This window comes from Solea solea, chromosome 17 (assembly GCF_958295425.1).
Source record: "Solea solea chromosome 17, fSolSol10.1, whole genome shotgun sequence".
NCBI lineage: Eukaryota > Metazoa > Chordata > Actinopteri > Pleuronectiformes > Soleidae > Solea > Solea solea.
This window is the reverse complement of record NC_081150.1, coordinates 16,167,476-16,191,884: the sequence shown is the minus strand read 5'-3', so window position 1 is coordinate 16,191,884 and position 24,409 is coordinate 16,167,476. Positions and strand designations below refer to the sequence as shown.

Sequence of the window (24,409 nt, the reverse complement as noted above, 5' to 3'; positions counted from 1 at the left end):
AATGTTATAATTTTTTCCATCTCTTTTAAAATTTTGTACAATTTCTATGTACCTGCTTTACAATCAGTGAAGTAAATCTTGTGCCTTTATGAAAATTATATAAATAAATGAGACATATACTGCTCACTCCACAATATCATATATATATATATACATATGTATATACATATATATATATATATATATACATATATATATATATACATATGTATATATATATATATATATATACACATATATATATCTCATACTTGAGCATACAGACAACATGTTGTGGAAAATAAGGTCATAATCCATTGTTTAGTCCCTGAATTATGACACAGAATAGCTGACAGAACAGTGAATTTGCAATTTTATGTGAACGTTTGTGACTTGCTAAGGTATAGGGTAACATTTCCACCGTGTGCAGTCATTGTGACCTTGACCTTTAACCACGGAAAATCTAATCAGTTCTTTTGTCAGTTTTTTTGAGTAAATATTTGTGCCGAGTTTAGAGAAGTTAACTCGGAGGTGTTGCTGAGATGTCGTGCTCTGTGGCGCGACATCTCAGCGGCTTTGACCTTTGAACATGGAAATCTAATCAGTGGCACCTTTATGTCCAAAAACTGAAGAAACTCCCTCATGACGGATATCACATTCACAAAAGTCTAGTCTTGATGAGCTTGTCGTCTTGCTCAAGGACACATACAGACTAGCAGAGCCAGGAATTGAACCCACAAACTCACCCTTCCCCTCACTTTTTTGATACTTTTACTTCTAAAACTTAAGGACATTTTATATCAGATTAATTAAGTAAAGTAAATGTCATAAACTTTAAGACTTTTACTTAAAAAAGTGACTTCAACTTCTACCAAAGTCATTTTCTGGTAAGATACTCGTACTTTTACTCAAATATACCTTTAAGGTACTTTATACAAGATGTTTACCTCTTTATTTCAGCAACTTATCTAAGTTTGTTTTCTTTTTTTTCTTCTTCTAGGAAATAGAAATGCTGTTATGACTGAGCACAAACACTGACCAAAACCTGGTCCAAACGAGGCAGAACCTGATTTCGGAGGAACTGGTCAAGATTAGGGGTTCAGATTTAAGTTGTGGTTCATAAGGTTAGGGTAAGAATTCTTGATTCTGATTCTTGGTGCCAATGCTGCCAGGTGCAGGACTTGAGCTAGTGATGGAGTATATGTGGAGCAACAGTTGGATGGATTGAACCTTTAAAACTTGGAAGTATTTAGTTATGAGTGTTTTTTGTGGAATCAACCTTTAAAACTTCAGCTAGAGTGCACCACTCTAACGGCACAATACACACTCATTCTAAATCTAGAAAAAAAAAGTATAACACCTTAACTGCTACTGTTTAAAAACCGTAATAGATATCAACAAATGGATTTAAGTGAAAAAAGTTACAAGTCTTGTGACCTATTTAAAGTTTCAACCACGTCTCTACGTGAAAGTGTGACGACGCGGTGAGGCTCCAAGTTTCTGATTCTTCCTCCATTCATTTCCCTGTTTTTTGTGATTTTTGTCGCCATGGTAACTTGAAACTCTTAGAAAAGTCATAGCACACCATTTCTGACAGGGACGAGTTTCAATGGATGGACTACTCCATGAGTGGAAGTCAATGCAGTGTCCTAGAAAAGGCAAGCTGTGTGTGTGTGTGTGTACAGCAGGTGCCTACATTCTGATAGGTCCAGCTGGAGGCGGAGCAGTGACTGGAAACACCCATACACGAGCACTTCTCACAGCCGCGCCGATTGTCACCGTTCAGGTTGTAGAATCCCAGTTTACAACGGTCGCAATCTTCTCCCTCTACATTCTCCTACAGGAGGAAGTCAGACAGAGAGTGAGAGAGAGTGAGGGAGAGAGAGCGAGAGATAAAGGAGGAGAAAATGGAAGCTGCAACAAAGTTTATGGGCTGCCCTCTAACTGAAGTTATGAGCACAAGCCATGATATTGCAGTGTTAATGTGCTGAGGATAATGATGACAAGGCCAGAGAGGTTAGCACAGAGTACTTGTCGTTATTTGTGTGTGTGTGTGTGTGTGTGTGTGTGTGTGTACCTTGCACACGCAGGGTGTTATACACGGGTCATCGTTGGCGCTCCCTTCCACGCTGCAGTTACAGCGCTGACAGGACGGGTAGCCCATGTAACCCACGGCACACCTGCACACAAATGAGTGTAATAACAGTAATAAAAGATGAAGAAGGACACAAGAGACATGGCATCAAGACCAGAGAATAGTCGGGTCCGCTGCGTCCTTTTTGGCTCAAAATGCTCCGAGTCGCTCGCCGAGCCTCGAGGTTGTGGACCGTGTGGACGATCTGTGCAATCTCGCAAGCAAAAGCACAAAGAAGCAACTTCCTAATTAACGGGGAGAGTGAACCGAGGCGAGTCTATTAAAGAACATTTTAGGGGAAAGTGATTTTAAAGACGGCGTTCTGTGTCTGAGGGCGACTCATTAAATAGTTGGAGGAAAAGTTGTCTCAGCTTTTACACTGAGCCACACAAAGCCTCCAGTGAGATAGATCATACTACAACGAGTAATTATAGCAATAAAACACAACAAATTAAGATGGAGCACCTCACTGACAGATTTATAGCTGTGATTCAGAGCTCTTTTTGATTTAGACACTGCGTTTTTAAACCAGTAAAGATTTTCTTGGTGGCTATTATTGGTGACAAAGTCCATGAGTTTAATGAATTATAGCAATTTCAGAAAACAGAAAAACAACTAATCAAACTTTAAAAAAAAAAGAAAAAAGAAAAGAAACAGTATGTATTTAATTAATAGTGTGAGGTCAGAGTGAAATTTAATGCTAAAAATATGCTAGATCACACATGGGCAACATAAGGCCCAGGGGCCGCATACAGCCCACAAACCAGATTAATCCGGCCCGTGACATCCTCACAGGTGACCTTAAATTGACTCTTGCTCAACACTGGGATATAATATAATCTGAGATAAGACGAGCGTCTCAAAAACATAAAAGTTACCTTGGGTAAAAGTGGACATTTGGATATTTTTTCACAAAAATACTCAGGGTCTGTGGAGAAGCTATACAAAGTTACTACAGATACAAACCAAATATCAGTTGTGAACCTTCACTTTAATAGCATTTAACTACTGTTGTAAAAAACACCCAGACTTTTATTTTTGAATAAACACAGGACAGGAAATGTACCATAAAATATTCTGTATGTATTTTTACAGCACTTTTACCTTTAAAATATAAATGGTATGCATGTGGTACATGGGATGGATGATTATTATTTCTTTAAAACTTTGTTTTACCCACCCCTGACCTAGATGCTGTATAAATGTAACATTAATCCTTCATTAAAAGCAAAAGAGTGGAAAATGTGCGTCTATATCTCACTTGATTTAACATAATCATTGTCTTGAAGCGTTAAGCGTCTCAATCACTAGTTTCAGGTCTTCATTAATAGAACATGATGTAGATTTTATAAATGCTGTTCCCATTTAGAGGGAAGTAGATGACAGGAGAAGACAGGTCCAACATGTGCCTGTTTGCAGGTGTTTTTTTTTTTTTTTACAAGAAGACCACGTCCGCTTTTTACATACAGTCTACATGTATGTACTGTATATAAAACACTCTGAGTCCCTGCACCTCATTTTAAGAACCACTGAAGTAAGGTACAAAATACAGCTTCACAGAGTTTTATTATAATACATATAATGAACCTGAGTGAAAATCCAGTAATTGCTGAAACACTAATTGGAAAAGACAACAGCTGAAAGTTTCTGCTCACCTGTCACTATGTGTCTATGTCTTTATCTGTGTGTGTGTGTGTTGGTCTCACCTGTCACATCGTTGACCCCCAAAACCCTCCTTACACCAGCATGACCCTTCTTGCTGGGCTGTCAATCAAACACACACACACACACACACACATAAAAAAAAAAAAAATAAAACAGTGTGAGTGAAAGAGAAAGAATATCTGGGTTTGAAGTTTGTGCACTTGAAATAGCTCCACTTTCTCAACTTAAAAACAGTCAAAAAACAAAGCGAAGTAAAATTATCAGTAATAAAAATAGTTGCTCAGTTCGTTTCACAGAGGGGCACACACAAAAAAAGAAATCAATGAAATGTGTCACTTTGAAATGAATTAAAAATGTGCTTGTATTTACTCTGAACCTTCGTCCACAAAGAGACTAAAATAAAACAGAAAGATAGAAAGATAAAGTACGGGTATGCGTACAGGGAGAAGCCTGGTTTGAATCTGCCACACACGACTGGCTGACAGAACCGTGCACGTCACATGAGCACGGTTCACAGGGATTCTCCTCCTCCGGCCTCACCTGGTCAGGTAAAAAAGAAAGAAAGAAAGAAAGAAAGAAAGGAAGAAAGAAGCAGACTTTTTCTTTAACCTCCATCCTTATATGGACATCCTGTGGGTGTGTTTATAGGTCTCAACTTCAGGCTTTACAAAATGTGTTTTTCCGTGATTCATTTTATATTGCATATTTAAAAAAAAAAAAAAAAAAAAAATACAAGAGTAGTGATAATTGTGCAGAAGTACGGAAGAGTATTATTTAAAAAAATTAAAAATTAAATAAAAAATAAAAAATAAAAAAGCATGACATGTAAGTCAAATTCTGAGATTAAAGTCATAATTCGAGAAAAAGGTAATAATTCTAAAATCAAAGAAAACGTCATCATTCTGAGATTAAAGACAACGTCATCATTCTGAGATTAAAGACAACGTCATCATTCTGAGATTAAAGAAAAAGCCATAATTCTGAGACTAAAGTCATAATTAGAGAAAAATACTTTTTTTCTCAGAATTCATGCTGTTTTATTTATTCTTTCAATTTGTTCTTCAACTTGTGGCACTAATACTCTTCCGTACAGAAGTCACAACATACAGTACAGTTTTTTTTTTTTTTTCCAAAATGTCACAAATTCAATCCGATTCAAAATAAAATTTGAGTACTTTTTGCTCATATGTGTTTATATATAGTCATGTGATCAGAAAAAGAGGATATAAGACATTCTGTAATGCACATTCTTATAGCCTCTGTTGATATGTTTTAAACACCTGTAAATATACAGATATATATATATGGGACGTACCCCAGCAGGTCTGTAGTACCCAGCAACGCAGCTCTGACAGTTGACGCCCCCGGTGTTGTCACGGCAGCCAACGCAGACCCCGCCCCCTCTGTATTTGCCGTGCATGTCCAGGCTGAGTGACAGGTCTGCGACAGTCTGATTAAAGAAGCACTCCTCCGCTTTACTGTGGCAGTTACACTCTGGAAAATGAACACAAAAAACACAAACACACCTTTTCAGTCCAAAGACGGAGCATGAAGCAAAGAGGAGTGATCCTTTTTACTTCTTATTCGACACAAGTTTAAAATAAACAGAAAGTGACCACAAGCTTTGTTTCACTGTATATCTCTCAGTTACAGAGAGTATGTTCCTTTTCTTTGAGTCTGAAACTTGAAATCTCTTCATTAATGTATTTTTAAAGCAGGAAGTTGTGCTGAATTCAATATTAACAGAAATCAATTCATGTCAGGATGAAACATGAACAAAAAAGACAAGTTTCACGTAAAGACTTATAACAGGGGTGTCCAAACCTTTTTTTTTAACGAGGGTTAGATTTGATAATGTGAAGATTTTCAGGGGCCTTTTTTTTTAACAGTAAACGTTACATAAAAATGCACTTTTATAATCATTGTATTTTCACTGTCACAATTATCATTTTTAAATGGCAATGTCACCAAATCTAAGCCACGCAGTAAAAAAAAATCTGGAGGAAGAGCGGGCAATATTGGCAAAAAATTATCTTGATATATTTATTTTTTTTGGACATTTTTGATATTTAGCCAATTTAAAAAATGTGATTTTAACTGTCTGAGATATAACTCGTTGATCGTTGCTTGCAGATGCACACAACTTAAATTAAAGGAAACAACTCTTATTGACTGTCTTAAAACTTAAGCTTTAAAAAATAAAGATTTAATACATTAATACAAACAAAATCCCCAATTTTCAGTCAAATAAAAACGTTTTTCCAAAAATTGCGCAGAATTTTCCACTTCTTAAAAAAGTAAAAATACAACATTAATACAACAAATATGTAATTGTATACATTAAATAACACCACAGCATGTGGCTGCTAATGTTGTGTGTATTCAGCGTTGCAACAAAGAACTGATAAATCCACAAGAAACTTCTTTTCTGGTCTTTGTCCCTTTATGACACTAAATGAGTATTTTTGCTGTGTGGACAACAACTTATTGATAAATTAAGGACATAGCCGAGAGACTAATTGATCATGAAAATAATTATTACATAACAAATGTGTAAAATCTGTTGTATTTTAATGGATTTTCTCATGTGAGGCCAAGTGATATTCCTGGATCCTCTGAATTTTTGTGTATAGTGTTTTTTTCCTTTTCTTTTATTTATTTTAGAAACAACATATAACATAAGACAGTTCACGACCAACACAGTGAGTGTCCGCGGCCGTGTTTTCGGTGGGAATGTGCTCAAAGGTCACTTTTACCCTGAGAACTTGTTCCTCACAATTGGCACCGATGACCTTTGAGGGTATATCGGGAGTCGGAGTCTCTCAGTTAATCCTGTCACGTTCCTTTACTAGCACTTTTTAACGCCTCGTCAGTGTCAGTGGAAGAGGACGCCGTCGCAGTCGGGCGACTGTTAGAAGGCGTCGCCCGTGTGAGATAAAATGAAGATTATACGCTGTAACCCTGGTTTTATGATGACAGGTGGAAGCCTCCAACCTAATTGCTCGGCTGCTGCGCAGTCGATGAAGGTTAATGGCTGTAAAGGTGACTTTTGACGGCCTCAGAAAAGTGGTGATATTACAGAAATACAGCGATACAACAGGTATTTTAACAGGTAACATGTGGTGTGTGGCCACATTACCATAAACGTAGGCGTCAAACAAAGAGCATTTCAAGTGAGGGAAGTTTGATTTTGGTTGGAACAGTCGTGTCGTGGATGGACTGCTGCTGCTGCTGCTGCTGTTGTGTGTGTTCTTTTTCTTACGTTCACACATATGGCGAGTCAGGAAGGTCCCCGCCATCCAGGGCTGCTGGTGGTAACCAGGGCAACAACGATCGCAGCTCTCCCCGCACGTGTGGTGCTCGCACTCGCAGCTAAACTTCTGCAACCACACACAATTACATGAAAGACACACATTAGCGGAGTTTCACAGATTTATCAATTACACGTGGAAAGAAAAGTGTTAAAAAGTCGATGAGTGTTATTGTAAAAAAAAATCTGAAAACACTAATTTGCTGGTCCAGAATCCAGTCTTAGTGGGGCTGGGTGATATCTCAATAAAAAATAAAGTAAAATAATAATACTTAATTTCTCAAAAGTCTCAAAATGTCTGTTTGTTTTTTTTGCTTATTTTAACCATAAAAAGGCCAGAAAATGTCCTGTGAGTCAGTGCTTTTGCCCATTTTTCCACAATAAAAATAGTGTATTAACAATTTAAAATGAAGAAAAAACACTGTAGTTGTACATGAACACCAGATTTTGCGCGTTAAATTTGAAATTTGAACAGTAGAAAACATACGTTTAAAATAACATTTGTTTAAGTTTCTCTCTCAAGGTTACAGATTATAGTTTAAAACAACTTTTTTTTCCTTTTATTTTAGCAAGCGAGTATTCAGATCATCATCATAAGAGAAGTAGGCTTTAATTAATCAGATTGATGGATCAGTTTGGTGACAAAAGAAAGAAAAACACCCACATGGATTAACCAATGATCAAAATAGTTTATGATTAATTTAGTAATCGATTGATGGAATAACCGTCGCAGCCCTTCATGGACAAACATGATTAAAAAAACAACAACACCTGCTTCACAGTCATTTGGCTATTACTGTAATCAAACAAGAATTTCCAGAATTACCAAAAAGTACAGGTAATAAACATGTCAATCTCTAAATGACACAACATCAGCAAGTCAGGTTATTTGGGTTTGTGGTCGTGCAGTTTAAACCACACCTGAAGCACCAGTGATGTCAGGACGCACTGACCGCAGCCTGCTTCACTCTTGCTGGGCGACAACTTCAACTTCTGGAGATGATAACATGCTGTTGGGCTACTTAGCGTAAAAGTTTAGGTTGTGTGAGATGAGATTAGAGTCACTCATTTATGAGATGGTGTTCACCTGGGAACACAAGGCGAAAAACAAGAGCTATTCAAATCATTGTACGGTGCTCTTTAAAAAAAAAAAAAGCCTGATTAACGGCGACGTCTCCTCAAAGTCGATACAGACGTGTGTGTGTTGTGTGATTATCTCCACACACCTGCCATTCATCAAATCCTCTTCACCACACGGTTCCTTCAGCCACACACACACACTCTCAGCTGCGAGGAATTGTTCGTCCTGGTGTAATTTTTCCCTCAGAGTAACCTGTGTTTCCCCGCCTCGCCGCAAACAAGCTCATCTCTACTGTTCTGCAGCTTCACTCAGCCCCCCCGCCTCGTCCGTCTGCTCCCCACTTTACTCGTCTTATGTGCTGGTCAACTCCGCTCACAGCTCAGGTCTGTCCTGCACACCGCCGTCTCTGTCTCACACATAAATCTGCACTTCAGCGTGTTCTGCATTTGAATGAAAGTATAATTTCATCTTGTATCCGGTAAATATAAAGCAGCAGCGTCCATGCTGCGATTACAACGATGTGGTTCCTTATTTTTCTCCTACATTTGTGACGTTCATCTCAGAATTATCTTAAAAAAAATAATAGTTTAACTATTCATGATTTAAAGCTTCAGTGTGTAACTTTTGCTGATTTTGTTGTTGTTGTTGATGAAGTTATCTACAAAAGAGTATTAGTGACACATGTGAAAAAAAAAAATCCCAGAATTCTGAGGAAAAATTCAGAATTCACACTAATCTCAGAATTCTGACTTTAATCACAGAATATAGACTTTAATCTCAGAGTATAGACTTTAAAGGGGACATATTATGCAAAATCAACTTTTAAACCATTTTAAAACTTATATTTGGGACTCTGGGGGCCCTACCAGTCACCAAAGTGTGGAAAAAGAATACTCCGTCATGTTTTCGTGGTTCCCCTTAGTGTAAGTATAGGCGATAAAACACTCGATGTTGAATTCCCTGCGCTTATGACGTCAGCATGCGCATTTCACCGCGAATGTTACCGCCCCACCAGTAAGTTTACTTCGAGAGCTCCACCTTAGCTCCACCTTGTCCCTGCGAGAGTGCAGACGAGGGAGGAAGAGCGGTATTATGTCAACGTGGCGGGACAAGTGTGCTGTTGGTGGCTGCACAGTGGAGCACAAACTTCCAGCCTCAGAGGATTTTATATATGAAGCTAATGTTCCGGATAAAGTCAGCAAACGTGTGTTCGCACCACTTCGCATCAGACTGCGGCCAGCGGTCACCGTATTTAGTCAGCGAACGTATTTCACCGACGTACAAACACACACATTTTTAAGAAAAGGTCACATGGAGCTCATAACTGACCATTCTGACACGTCCTAATTAAAAATATTTGTTCAGTACGTCCTCCATGACCGGAGCACAGACTCAGTCTGATACAATCACATACAGCGGCCGTTTATGCCGTTAGCCACTGGCGATCAGCGGTGCTGCACTCTCTGTGAAAATCAGTTAAAAAGACAGCACCGCTGATCGCCAGCGGCGAACAGTGAGCTGCCTAAACTGGCGCTGTATGTGTGAGTGCCGTCACAGGAACAGACCTCCGACACATGGATACATAGGGACAGCACAGCTGATCGCCACCGCTGATCGCCAGCGGCGAGCGGCGAGCGGCGAGCTGCCTAAACTGATCGCCAGCTCCGGAGCATACAGTCACCGGTCTGATACAGCGCCAGTTTATTCAGATCGCCGCGCGCTGCTGGCGATCAGCGGTGGCGATCAGCTGTGCTGTTCCTAAGTGTATTTAACTGATTTACAGTTCGGCACTGTTCGGCTCGATCCTTATGTAGGACGTCTCTTCCTTTGACGGCACTCTCGCTGTTTTCTGCGCATGCTGCCATGTTGATATTGTCAGAGAACTAGTGGAGGGAGGGGGAGACGAGAAGCAGCTGAGCGAGTGAGAGCTGTAAAAAGGACAAATCAGAAACCCCCTGGAAGAAGTGGGTGTGTGTTTGCCTGTGTCTCATTTGCATATAAAGGGACCATGCACGAAAACCGAGCGTTCTGAAAGGGGCGGGTTTAGCAGGGTTATTGAAATGCTATTGTGCTTCATCCTTATGGTATTTTGACCAAGGCATGTCACTGACATGTTCATTAGGACACCAGGGAACTATTTTAATGGGGGAAATAGGGTATAATATGTCCCCTTTAATGTTAGAATTCTGACTTTAATCTCAGAATATAATTTAATCTCAGAGTATAGACTTTAATCTGAGAATATAGACTTTAATCTCAGAGAATAGATTTTAATCTCAGAATTCTATATTTAATCTCAGAATTCTGATTTAATCTCTCTTTCTTTCAATTTTTGTTTACATAAAAAAAATACTCTAATACTCTTCCTTTGTTTGGCAATTCATATTTTATATTCATATGCTGCGTTCTTCATCTGAAAAACAGGCTCCGTTGAGTAAAACTATCAGACCTGACAGAGGGAGTGTTTGTGTGTATCCAGCAGCAGTGCAGGGGTGGGTGGGGACAACAAAGCCTTTATCCCCTCAAACAAACAGCAGTGGAATTAACTCCTGAAACTTTTTTCTTTGTGTTTTCAGTCACGTCTCGACCTCAAAATAAAAATCCCTACCTGGGTGCAGCGCAGGTAGAGAAACACAGAGAGATTTATGTGGTGCTGACGGACATTTGTTTACATTTAAATTGCACCATTTTAAGCCAGAAACTAAGAATTTGTAATCGAGGTGAGCAGCGGCTACAATAAATTGTTCTCCACCTCATTTGACACCAGAACGTTCACATTAAAGTGAAAATAAAACGGGGCAGAAACAGGTAATTACCAGTAGACGTGACCCCACTGAAAGCCTATGAAACAACTATGTACCCACAGGAGAGACGACTGCGAGAAAAGAACCCCGGTTCACTTTCCAGACGGTCTGTGGGTCGCAGTACGGGCTCACAGTCGCCCTCTCGGGAGACAAATGAATTCAGAACTAAACACAGTTAAAGCGGAACGTAGCAGGAAATTTGCCAACTTCGAGGTTCAGTAATTCAATTTGGGACTCTGTAAATCGGTGGATGTGGGGATTGTCAGATTTAGCTGAGAGGAGAGTATTACAATAGCACAGCCGGAGCCAAGTTTGGATTTGTTGGCACGAGTGAATTTGCCCCTTTTATCTAAGACACAACGCTCGAAAAGAAAAAAAGAAAAAGAAAATCTGGCTTTAGGCTGCCTTTGTGCTGAGTGTGCATCTAAAAAAAAAATAGAAAAAAAAATAAAAAAGTTCTATAGGGTAGATGATTGTCAACAACTCATCTCACAGGACTTCACCTTCTGCTTTTCCTGATCGTCTGCCCACAGCTTTCCTGCACGGGTGGCTGAACTCGTATCAAAGTTAGAGACATGCGCGTCTGGTGGGAACTGAAGGTTTGATTTGATTTGCACAAAATTACAATGAGAATACAAGAGAATGCAGTGATCAAGTTGATCTTCAGCCCAACATATAATATACAGTATGAACAATAGTATACTGTGTACACCGTCCAAGAAACAAAACTCTTTTCAAAATGTACATAAGAAAATGAATAAATCTGCTGGACTTTAAGATATTATCAGCCCACTCAGTCTTATTACTGAAACTACATCTATGTACACACATAGATAGTGTACAATAGTGTCGAAAATAAACTTAAAGGTGACGACTTAGAGCAGAAAATCTGAATTCTTCTTCTAAGGTGCGTTTGTGTGTCGACCAAATCCTGGATATTTGAGAATCCACCTTTTAAAATTTGATTCCACTCAACTGTGAATCAAGTTTGACACAAAAATAAGTACAACAATTATCTTTAATGTAAGGTATCACAGGACAATAATACATGATTATCTTGCAACAAAATAATGTATATGTGCTATAATTGTGTTTGTTAATTAAAAACATGTCTGTAAAATAAAATAAAAATAATTTCACATTTTCATAAGAAACATTTTGTTAGATTATGTATTTTTCAGTGACCATTTTAATGTAAATAAACTCATTTTAAAATGATGTGGTCCTGGTATAACTTGATAAAGCAGGCGCCCCGCTATCTTGTGGCACTTCAAAATAAATCACTAGGACTGTATGCTGGTGGGTTATTTTCATTTAAGAATTATTAAATTGTCCACATTAATGAACAATCTACCAATAATTGAACTAACAACAAGCTAGTTTGAGTACTTTTTTTAATCCCAACATGACTGTAAAGTTGTGTATTAACCCAAATATCTAATCCTAATTTAAAATTAAACACATACATTTTATTAATGTACAAAAATGTTAGGTTGGAAATTAATATAAAAGATCATGGTATTGCTATGTGAGTGGATCCATCGAGCCATGGTTTCTCAAACTGTGGTACGTGTACCACCAGTTGTACGCCAGCTTCCTCTGGTGGTACTCCTGAGGGAGTTTGAGTGTGTAGAGAATAAAACAAATAATGATCATTTAAATAATTAGAGTCACCTTATGTCTGGCTCCATCTTGATCTTATGTCACTATACCATTGTGTGAAGTGTGTGAGGAAGAGGAGGATGGTGAGATAGCAAATTATCTTATTAGGAATAAATCTGCCTCCTGTGAAAAGTCCATGCAGCACTGTGTTTTAACGTTGGTGATAATGGTGTTACTTTTCTCAGGTATAAAAAATTTGACAACCACCACCGGCACAGACCCCATAATATTCACAATTTCTTTTTCTAAGACAATTTTAAATAATTCAAAGTTTTTAAAGATGGTTGTACTGAGACAGGTAAGATGGGTAAAGAGGGAGAAGAAACTAGAGCTCTTCACACACCAGTAACACCACTTCTTATTAATGACATCACCACCATGGGACCAGACACCGGTGTCACATCTGAGTTAGAACTTCACTGTTCAGCCTCGGGACACAAAACTCAACCCCGAGATGTGTGTGTGTGTGTGTGTGTGTGTGTGTGTGTGTGTGTTCTTGTTCTTGTATTTATCACCTCTTTAGGACCCTAAAGACACTGACCTTGTCAGGACCGGTAGTCCTCAAGGAGACCAGGACCTGGTCGCAATGAGGCAGAACCTAATTTCTGAGGAAGTTTAGGGCTACGATTTAAAATTGTGGTTAAGTTAAGGTCAATGCAGAGTCCTTAAAAGGAAAGCCGTGCGAACCCGAGTGTGTGTGTGTGTGTGTGTGTGATGAGACAGAAAGAGGGAAAGATCAGGTGTCTGGTATCAAACACTGCTCTGTTTAAAGTGACATGGGAGACAACGCTTCACTGTGTCACCTGTGTCCCCGACACACACACACACACACACACACACACACACACACACATATAGAGGCTTTTTATAGTGCGGTGGATAAAAAGCTGGTGCCCGAGGCTGCTCTTTGCTCCCGTTCAACATCGTGGAGAGCTCCAGTGGCTCGGTGTTATTGTTAAGTGGAGTGAGAGAGGAAGAGGAGAGAGAGGGAGGGAGGGAGTTGAGAATCTTACCTTTGTAGCCGTGTTGAGTGGGCAGGCTTTAGCGTGGCCGTAACAGATACACATGCCTCCGACTGAGATGTCCTTAATGGAATAATAGTACTGAAACGAGAGAGAGACACACATGTTACATGTTATAATGAGCGCGTGCTGTGTTAATGAGCAACAATGCAATGGGAAGCCACTTTGATGGAGAATCACAGGTGCAAATAATCACATTAACGATGATGTGTGCACACAGCACTGACGTACACAAACTGCACAGAGCCGACATGTCACTTATTTTACTGCTGAATATATTATATGTATGTATATATGTATATATATATATATATATGTATATATAAATATATGATATATATATATATCATATATATATATATATATATATATATATATATATATATAAATGAAAAGTGTCGTCTGCAATACGCTCGGTGTTAAAGGGTTAAATCCACTTTCAGACATGAAGTCCATGATAATTTTGTTCTCTGTTCACATATATGATTATGGTATGGCATCACTACAGATTTCCCAAAATCTATTAGATTATATCCAATATCCAATTCACTATGTCCTGAATCGATTTCCAATTCGATTCAATTCAATTTCACTTTGCATACCAATTTTGCTTGGTTATGAAAGAGGTTTTTCACTGAACTAATGCAGCAAATTGTATAAACTCCCTTACTTGGTGTATCATTAAAAAAATATTTCCATTAAAAATTGACACCCAAGCAGTTGGAGTAATGCTGTCAGTTTTATTTAATATGACCACACAGAGAGAAACTCAAACATTAATTCAAACATGTTCTATTTTAGAAATATCCAGCCTAGAAGCACATCAGACAGCTAAGTAAACGCCATGTTGTCCAGCAGAGGGGGCTGTGCATGCAGCTTGTCAATGAAGGACACAAACAAACTAAACTGTTCTCCTGAGCGCACAATCACGACACCAGAGCTTCTGTAAAGTAGCGTGTGGCAGTGTTTCTGTTATTTCTGCAGACGTTTGGCTTTTTTTTTTTTTAAAGAAGTGATATCAAATCTTTCAAATGCAGACTGATATGAATCAGAAAATAATTTTTCTCTTTTTGAAACCCAGCTTTATTCACAACAACAGGAGAATTATCCAGCGCGTTCCCAGCTGTGTTCTCACATGGATTCATTCAGACATTATCCACACATTGGACCAGGGATCTGGCAGAAGACTTTCTGGACAATCCCTGAATAATCTCTGGAGTCCAGTGCATGTCTACAAGCAAATACAGTATGGGACAGAGTCTTGGTGAATCTCTATCTATAATACTTTAAGCCATTCATTCTTATTTGACTTTAAGATTTGGAAACATAAACTCTTAAAGCTGAGACAGATTCCTATGGTAAGTAGGGGTTGACAAGAGGGAGGAAAATTCTTTCCATGGACTCTTGAGTTTGGGATTTTTGGGAAAATATTCCAAATTGGAAACTTTTCAATGGAATTGTGTCATATACCAATAAAAACATTTTGCTTTGTCATAAGCCAAACATGTCCAAAGTGCAGATTTTATGCAGCCCACAGCCTCAGTTTGTTTTTTGTTTTTTTTAATGTATTATTTATGACCAGGGACGGACTGGGACAGAAAATCGGCCCTGGCATAATAACAATAGTCACGAGCCGTAGCCATTATCTCAGCTGGTAAGCAGTTGTGCCCTGACACCCCAGAAATACATGCATTCACCAACTGTAAAAGTGTTATAAAACAGTGCATTTGCATGTAACTTTTACTTTTATTGGCCCCCGGGAATCTTCATAAAAGCAGATTCATTTGTGAAATTTTGTCAATCAAATTAACGGAATGTTCCTTTCTAGAAATCATCTGTGCATGTAGTGCATGTAGGGGGCGTGGCCTAAATATCCCTGCAGTAAGTAGTGCTAGTGCCATGTGTCATATGCTACAATATATTATTTCACAGCGACATTTAGGTTCCCAACCTCTCCTGAAATTCCCAGTTCATTCCCGTTAATTCCCATAAAATGTTTCCAAATTTTGAAAATTCTCAGAATTATGCGACACTAATAGTAAGCTATGTTATATTTGCTGAATCAGATCAAGTCAATATTATTCACAAATCACAGTTTGTCTAAAGGACCTGGTGTACTTTGGTGCACAGCAAGAGTGGACCCAACATGCGCCATGCACATTGTCGTGTGCGGGGATAGCGCATGCGGGAACTGAATTTCCGCCCCAACTGTAACATCATTCTCTTCTTCTTTGGTAGGAATGCGTCCTATTCCCAGTATCTAGACTTGTACTGCCGCCCGATGGTGTCAAATACTACAGGACCATGACGCACGGCCATGTGCACGGAGGTATACCAGGCTCTCCACTGTCCTGATGCGATGCCTTGATTGTAGTTATGTGATTCTAAATCATAACCCTACGTCTACGATGTCATCATAAGGTAAGGTACAAAAGAGTTTCATTTTAATCTATTAACAAGTAATCTAGCAGATATTTATAGTGTCTTGTAAAGAAAAAGGAAAAGTGTTGTGCGTCGCCGTCCAGACTCACCCGTCGCGTCACGATGGGGTCGACGTCTCTGGGGTCACTGAGCGTCAGAGTCATGAGGTCGGCGTTGAGCGTCCTGATTCGCTGAAACACCAAACGGATGAAACGGGCCGAGGTGAAGTTGAGCAGGGTCGGCGAGGGGTCGTCGGCACTGGGGCGGCCGTTGATCAAAGACGTGTGAATCTGAGGACAGAGAGAGAGAGAGAGAGAGAGAGAGAGAGAGAGAGAGAGAGACGGACGAGCGGTGAAACATTGTGTAAGAGCATCAGCTAAAATAAGAGACTTTAAAAAACATTAAAGCCTGTGTTCTTTCTTTATCTTGTAGTGGCAGATGGCAGGAGGAGAGAGAGAGAAGCCTCTGTGGCAACCACAACACAAATGTACATCTGAGGAGGAGGAAGAAGAAGAAGTGTTTTGTTTTTTTAGTGATTATTGTAAGCAGCTCATGTGATACATTTGTCCTTACATTTAAAAGACTCTCAGAGACAGAATGTAAGGACTTTGAAATACAGCTGATCAAGAAGAGAGAGAGTGGACTGAGCCGTGAATACACTGTGACAAAAACAATGAAAGGAGGAAAAACAATTTGACAATAAAACAATAAGTGAAATCTGCTGAAATCTACTGTCCTCTCTGTGACTATGGGCTGTTAATTTGCCTTTCACCTGACAGACTCAGGAACTACAAATATAAAATAAAACACAATCAGGACATGATTCTTTTGTTGCCGGTGACAATACACATTTATCATTAGTGGAGAAGCTCTTAAGAGAATGTAATCTACAGCACTTTTTACAACTTTTTCTTCATCAACAGTGCTCATTAACTCAAACTGTCACACTAACGGGTTTATATTGTGTCATTTTTTAAATTTTTGAAAAATGAAAGATGGTAGACAGCATGGTTATAAGTTATTTCTGGTTATACAACAGGTGAAATCTCAAATTAAATGGCTAATGAAGGTTTCATTAACTACTGACTTCAGACAGAAGTGTACATTTTCGGGTTCTGTGGATACCAAGATGACTTATAAATGCAGTTTAAATATTGATATTGTATTAATTAAAGCAAAATATCCAATTTCCTAGTAGTAATCAGTTTAATCAAAGTTAAACATTTGTTTTAGTCAGCTCTAGTTCTTAATTTAACATTATAGTTCTCTTCTTATTTTCCGATTTAACTTCATAGTTTAAAAAGAGTTGAGGATCCAATCACACACACAGTTAAAGTAACTTTTCATGTGGTTTGTGAACACTATCATGCTCTTGTGACCAAAGACAATCTTGTCCAAAATTCTGACACTGTACTAGTTTAATAATAAAAAATGAATATATATATACTGTATATACATATATATATACATGTATATATGTGTGTGTTCTTGTTAATCAACAGCAATCACTGGAGAAAATGACTTGCAGCCAATTTTCTCAAGTGGAGGTGAGTGCTTTTATTGTGAAATGCCTTTTCTTCTGTCTTCGTTTCTGTGAAATTCTGTGAAAACCAAAGTTGAAAAACGCTGGCTCACAATTTACTAACTCAGTAACTAACTAAGTACTGTACTTGACTACATTTAAATCACATCCTTTACTGAGTAAAAACTGTCCTGAATTTAAATAAATGAAATGTAAAAAAATCACGCACCGGAAACATTGTCAGTGAATGGTGAGGACAGGTGAATGAATGATGAGGACAGGTGAATGAATGATGAGGACAGGTGAATGATGAGGACAGGTGAATGAGGACAGATGAATGAATGATGAGGACAGGTGAATGAATGATGAGGACAGGTGAATGAATGATGAGGACAGGTGAATGAACGATGAGGACAGGTGAATGAATGATGAGGACAGGTGAATGACTGATGAGGACAGGTGAATGAACGATGAGGACTGGTGAATGAATGATGAGGACAGGTGAATGAATGATGAGGACAGCAAACCTATGTACAACATTTAATCTACATTTAATGGTCGCGTTGCTGTTATATCCTCTCATCCACCAAACAAATCAGTGCACCTGTGTATGTTCTGTATCACCACTAATCACCAAGCAGCCATATAATAAGGGAGGAAGGAGTGTGAAGTTTCTGTCTGTCTGCCTGTCTGTCTGACTGTCCATCTGTCTGTCTCACTAATGTGGCCAAAAGCAACATTTGGCATCTAGAGAAAAAAAAAAAAAAAGTCTCTCAGAGTGGGCAGAACTGTGTGTGTGTGTGTGTGTGTGCATCTCAAGAGGGACCAGTTGATGGGTGCAAGCTGCACACTTGGAAATGATGAAGGAGATGGATGTGTATGTGTATGCACACGTGTGTGTGTGTGCGTGTGTGTGTGTGATGGGTGGTGGGGTGACACTGTGAATGTGTGTGTCTGTGTGTGTGTGTGTGTGTGCAATGCTGTGACACACCGCCTACGACTCATTATGGTTTCACTGTGATCAGACGGCTAAGGAACTGTCAACCACACACACACACACACAGACAGCAGCTCTTGACATCTCCAAGCTTGCATCCCCTCTAGCACTCCCCCGCAGGACACACACACACACACACACACATATACACAGCACAGCACAAACACACACACACACACAGGACGATAAACTTAACACACACACACACATACATACATGCAAGCTCAACACAAAATAAATGTGTTCGAACATTCAGGCAGACATCTACAATTATTGGCCAGTGTGTGTGTGCGTGTGGGGGGGGGGGGGGGGTGTAGATGTATGATTAGTTTATTTTCATTGTGTGTGCGTGTGTGTGTTGTAGAGTACATGTATGTGTATGTGTGTTTGTGTCCTCTTTATCCTCATTAATGTCAGTTAGAGCAGGTTCGCCCTCCTGCGCTTTCTGGGTGCAGTTTCTCACACACACACACACACACTGAGCTGATCAAAGCAACGTTATGGTAAACAGTCATGTAACCATGTGCGTGTCAGAGTAAAATAGTCAAATTTAATCCGAGACAAGAAGAATAGCTTCCAAACATGTTAAAAAGAAATGAAGCCACTATTTTAAATCTTATTTTTCACCCATTTATTGATTTTAACGAAGACGCTATAACGTTTATTGTATGTGGAGCGTCTGTGTGTATACAGCAGCAGCGCACAGACAGGCGGGGGGTGGAGAAGAAGTGTTTATAACCCTAACCACTGCTGAACAAATGGGTTTGAGCAGGAGAATTCATTTCAAAAACTTCTCTCGTCCACTTCTTTGTCCATCTCCAACCTTAACGACATAAACTCTAAACTAGGGATGGGACAATATCACTTCTTTGTGTCTAAACTCGGGTATCTACCGTTTTTACGTACACCATTCTCAATTTGGCGGCTATTTAAGATGCAAAATTTCCTTATCTCTCAGCCGTCTATGTAACATATGCTGGACGCCAAACTTAACTTTTGGATTTTGATGCAATAAACATTCATATGTGAGCAAGAGGGACACTTTAAAAGAGAAAAAGTACAAGTATCTTACCAGAAAATGACTTTGGTCGAAGTTGAAGTCACTTTTTTATAATATTACTTCAGTAAAAATCCTTATAGTATATGACATTTACTGCACTTAAGTATCAAAAGTAATTTTCTGATATCAAATGTACTTACGTTTTAGAAGTATTTAGAAGTTTAGAAAAAAAAAAAAAAAGAAGTATTTAGAAGTAAATATTAAAAAAGTGAGGAGTTAGGATTGACCCATGGTGGCTCAGTGGTAGGGGGAGTTGTCTTTCAACTGGAAGGTTGTGGGCTCAATTCCTGGCTCTGCTAGTCTATATGTGTCCTTGAGCAAGACACTTAACCCCATGTTGCAAAACTCTGGTGTAAAGCAGCTCATCAAGACTAGAAAAGCTCTCTATAAATACAGACCATCGCCAACTCTTCTTCTTCTGATTTTATTTGGTCGTAACGAGTAACAACGATAGTTAGAGGAAATGTAGTGGAGTACAAGTTGCTATAAATGTAAATAACAAAGTGCATATACCTGAATGTTGTACTTTTACTTAAGTACAGTAAGGAAGTATTTGTACTTTGTTACATTATAACACTGAATGTGAGTTACCTGACTGACAACTGGCAAAATTCAACTCAACCCAAATTGGCAGAACCACAGCTTGTAAAGCGTTACCTCTCCGTTCTCCAGCGGCTGAATCTTTGAATAAAAGGAGGTGCAGATGACTTCATCGTCCCTGGTGTAAGACGGAGGTCCTCTGCGTGGATTTATGTTGAATCTCGTCAGACACTCGGTGTCTGTGATGGCGTAGTACTGCCAGGGTTCAAAGGTCACGCCGTCTGTAGAGCGCTCCAAGATCCAGTTACCTGCAGACGGCGGCGACGAACAGAAATAATGATCGTGTGTGTTTTTAATGTATGAGGTAGAGAGGAGCAAAGATCAATAGAAATAATAAAGGACGTCCAAGCCCCCGTGATTAGGTCGCCCCTGCTTAAAATACATAGAAAATTGACGGAACGTTCAATATTTCTCATATGAATCTCACATATTGGTCGATAATGTGGAGAAAACTACGAGCAGTAACCCTGTAATGTATGTAAAGTATAAGACGCCCAGTTAATGGGAAAAAACAAGCAAATTGGATGGTTGTTGATGGATGGTGTGTGCCAACTTTATGAGCTTCCATCAGCACTTTACAACAATGTATGCATGATAAGATATTCCACTTTATTATTTTTTTGAAATTCAAACCTTGTTATTGTATAAAACCTTTAGAAAACAAAAAACAATGAACTCTCGAGCGACTTAATGCCTTTAAAGCCTCAGTAATTGTATTTTCTTGTGCGATGACCTCATTCACGTCTTCGTCATTGCACGCCACTTATTTTAAAAGATTTCCGTGCACACTGATGATCAGACTGAATGGATGCCTATGACAGGAAGTCAAACACTTACCTGGCCGAGGTGAGTTGGCGGCCTTTATAATCACATAGGCAATCTGGAAAACCTTTAAAAACAAAGAGAAAGAGGAACAACACAATTAATTAGCAAACTATTCAACCTCTGAAAAACCTGCACAAACACATCAGGTGCTTTTTTTTTCTAGTCATCGCTGTATTGTAAAGAGTATGGTGGAAGATGAACTGGGATCGTGTTTACGTTTGTGTACAAACCTGTGTGTACACATACAGTTTGGCTTTCAATAAAACACATTAACAGACAGTCCTTCAGTGATACAGACAGACAGACAGACAGTGATAGTGAATGTAGGTCAAATGTTGGCTCTCTGTCGCTCGTCGCCACCCCATCTTTCACCCCATCTATTCTCTCTCTCTCTCTCTCTCTCCCTCTCTCTCTCTCTTCTCATAATGTGGGAGGCAGTGTCACATTGCAGCAATTAGAATGGGGAGAAAGCTGCTGTGTTTGTGTGTGTGTGTTTGTGTGTGTTTGAGGGAGAGAGAGAGAGAGAGAGAGAGAGGATTTCAGGGTAACCTTATAGCAGTCATTCAACCACCTACAAAGAGTCACTGTTACCTGTATTCACAACAATGACGGGATGCTGTGTGTGTGTGTGTGTGTGTGTGTGTGTGTGTGTGTGTGTGTGTGTGTGTGTGTGTGTGTGTGTGTGTGTGTGTGTGTGTGCTCTCTCAGCAGCAGCTTGTAACATGGTGACAGGTTTGAGACAGCCAGGCAGCTCCAGCAGCTAAACATAGATGAACACAGCCAATGAATGCAGTGTGTGTGTGTGTATATACATGCATGTATGTGTGTGTTTGGTGTGTGTGTGTGTGTGTTGCAGATATGGATCAGATGATAATATTTTTATATGTATGTATATATATATATATATATATTTTTTTTTATTATTATTTTTTGCTTCTGAAACTCAACACAGCATCGACAAATAAACACGGTGGAAAAAGAAAATCACACAGCTGCTAAATAAATGTTTACTCACAGCATTTATGACTCTTAATGTCAGAGTGTGGTGAGCTCACATCAAAACACATCAGCCACTCAGTAAAAAAAACGTTAGCAAAGAGTAAGGGATTTACAAGATTTGATGTTCTTCACTGAGCTACAGGTGACCAATTAACTAATCTACCTAACCAGCATGAAAACCCAGTGTTAGCAGATTATTGTGATGACTAACTCCTGTTGTGATTTTGATTTTGACGTCATTCATAAATTAAATTTAACAGCATTAACTCCTATTAACTCCATTAATAATGTTTACTGATGTAATAAATCAAGGGAGAAGTAGAAGCTCATTTAAATGGGGTTCTTTTTTGGAGACGCCCCCTGGTGGCAAACTGCTACTAGGTCTCATTTTCTCAAACCAAAAGGGTGCGTTCATAACTTATATATTTTATCTATTGTTAATACACAAATAGGCTTTTGTCATGGGAAAAAAAAGTATATGAGATCATATTTACTGACTTTTGTGCACTACTCTACTTGGTTTGGCATCAGGCACATCGATTTCCATGACTATAGAACCTCCTCAAAATGGGTGTGGTCAAAAAGACACAAACTAGTGACGAGCAAAGCAGTTGTTTTCACTGTAACTGAATCAACTGAAATACAGCTGAACAGGTTGTGATTTGGCTCACGATCGCCAGCTTTCAGCAGTGCTTTCGCTAAATACACCAGACTCCTCTGTTAAATATGGTTATTTTAGACATTTCCTTGCTTCCTTGCTTCAGGATTTTTAAGACTTTTTAAACTGATCTACAGTTCGCCATTGTTCGGTTAGATTCTTGTGTCGGACGTTGCGCTCATGACTCTTCCCTCTGACTGACTCTCTCTGACCAATCAGTGGGCGGAAGCTCACCAGAGCAGGTACTAAAGAAGAACCAGGTATCAGGTACTGTCACTAATGGAACAGCTAAAAAGAAAAAACCCTTATGTCCTAAAATGTAAGCCGCGAGGAAATGATGTCGTCTCCTAATTGTAGTTCTCATGACCTCAAGGAGAAGAAGTATAGAAACATAACAACACTTAAATACACAGAACCATACACAGTGTTCAATCACAGGCTTCCATGGAAATAGGGAAACCATCATGACATACCAGGAAATTAGTTTTGGCAGATATATGAGCGTAGCAGCCAAATGCGCGCTTAAAATGTTTATTTTAATGCTCAATCAGTTCATTTAAGCCCTGTGTCCAGTATGGTTGGGGTTGTCTACAATTAAATGGACCGTGAAGAATCCATTCTGTCTCCGTGTGATTTGGAAACACGGCTACAGCGGTTGTGACGGAGCAGCTGGTGTTTACAGGCCATTCACATGGAAACATGTTCAAAATCTCTCTGGCGTCAAACTCCGATTCCAGTTAGTGGTCGGGCCAGATGTAGCGGGATTTCACACACCCAAGTGCAAACAAATGACAGGGAGAATGATTCATAAACAACAAAAAAAATGTAAAATAATGTCAAAAAAGTAGATTACAAAACTCATTTCTTTTGTGTTTTGGCACAGGCGAGCAGACACGCAGGTGCTGTCAGTGAGATGGAACTGGTGGGCAGACTCGTTAAATTTTACTGTCACTTCAAATGAAAATGTGTTAACATCTCACTGGACTAATAAAGTCGCTTTTGGCCCGGTTCTAAATAAGCGTGAATCATCCAGCGACTCTGACTGCCAAACTTAGGGCAGGCAAACAAGCAGAAGATATTCACTGGAGCCGCACAGTCATCTCATCACAAGATCATTCTGCTTTTTGCCCACCGAGCTGCCACTGAAAACAATTTGGAGGGAGAGAGATTTCGTACATAACTGCCTCCTGACAGCTTTGCCGCAACTACATTGGAATGGAGTTCAAATATTTGAGCAAAAGAAAAATTCAGAAGACATATGAAATGGGCTATAAAACATACAGATTATTTTCACATAAAACAGTGGAGAGGCTAAGGAATCGGCTCGGTGCTGAAATCCATTCCCTTTAAGCCCCCGCTTCTCTATCTGAACTGCCCCAAACACACACACACACGCACACATCTTACACATACACATTAACACGCTCACTTGCAGTCTTGGCTGTAACGTGGCCTTAAGCCTTTTTTTTTTTTAAAGGGCTTCAGCCAGAACAAAACACCAGATGCTGCAATCGCGCTCACATTCTTGCTTTGGCCGGAGCTCCTGTTGAACATTAGAGCAACAAAAGTTTCTTTGGGGTGCAGCAAATGTTTCATTTACCTTCTCTCACTTATGAATAAAGATCTTCTACCGGCCATCAAAGTTCTGACCATGTGCCATTCAGTTTTTT

General features: G+C 39.3%; 1 protein-coding gene across 6 annotated transcripts in view; it reads right to left on the bottom strand.

The window, feature by feature from the left end:
• lama2 (laminin, alpha 2) overlaps window positions 1-24,409 on the bottom strand; it is a 192,011-nt gene that overhangs the window by 121,334 nt on the left and 46,268 nt on the right. For all 6 annotated transcript variants that reach the window (XM_058613746.1, XM_058613747.1, XM_058613749.1 and 3 more), the window contains exons 4-13: window positions 21,095-21,146; window positions 20,315-20,505; window positions 16,189-16,368; window positions 13,649-13,738; window positions 7,041-7,158; window positions 5,094-5,272; window positions 4,219-4,318; window positions 3,820-3,877; window positions 2,057-2,159; window positions 1,676-1,816 (exon numbers count right to left, since the gene is read on the bottom strand). In XM_058613746.1, the coding sequence (XP_058469729.1) occupies window positions 1,676-1,816; window positions 2,057-2,159; window positions 3,820-3,877; window positions 4,219-4,318; window positions 5,094-5,272; window positions 7,041-7,158; window positions 13,649-13,738; window positions 16,189-16,368; window positions 20,315-20,505; window positions 21,095-21,146 (1,212 nt within the window). The remainder of the gene's footprint in view (window positions 1-1,675; window positions 1,817-2,056; window positions 2,160-3,819; window positions 3,878-4,218; window positions 4,319-5,093; window positions 5,273-7,040; window positions 7,159-13,648; window positions 13,739-16,188; window positions 16,369-20,314; window positions 20,506-21,094; window positions 21,147-24,409) is intronic.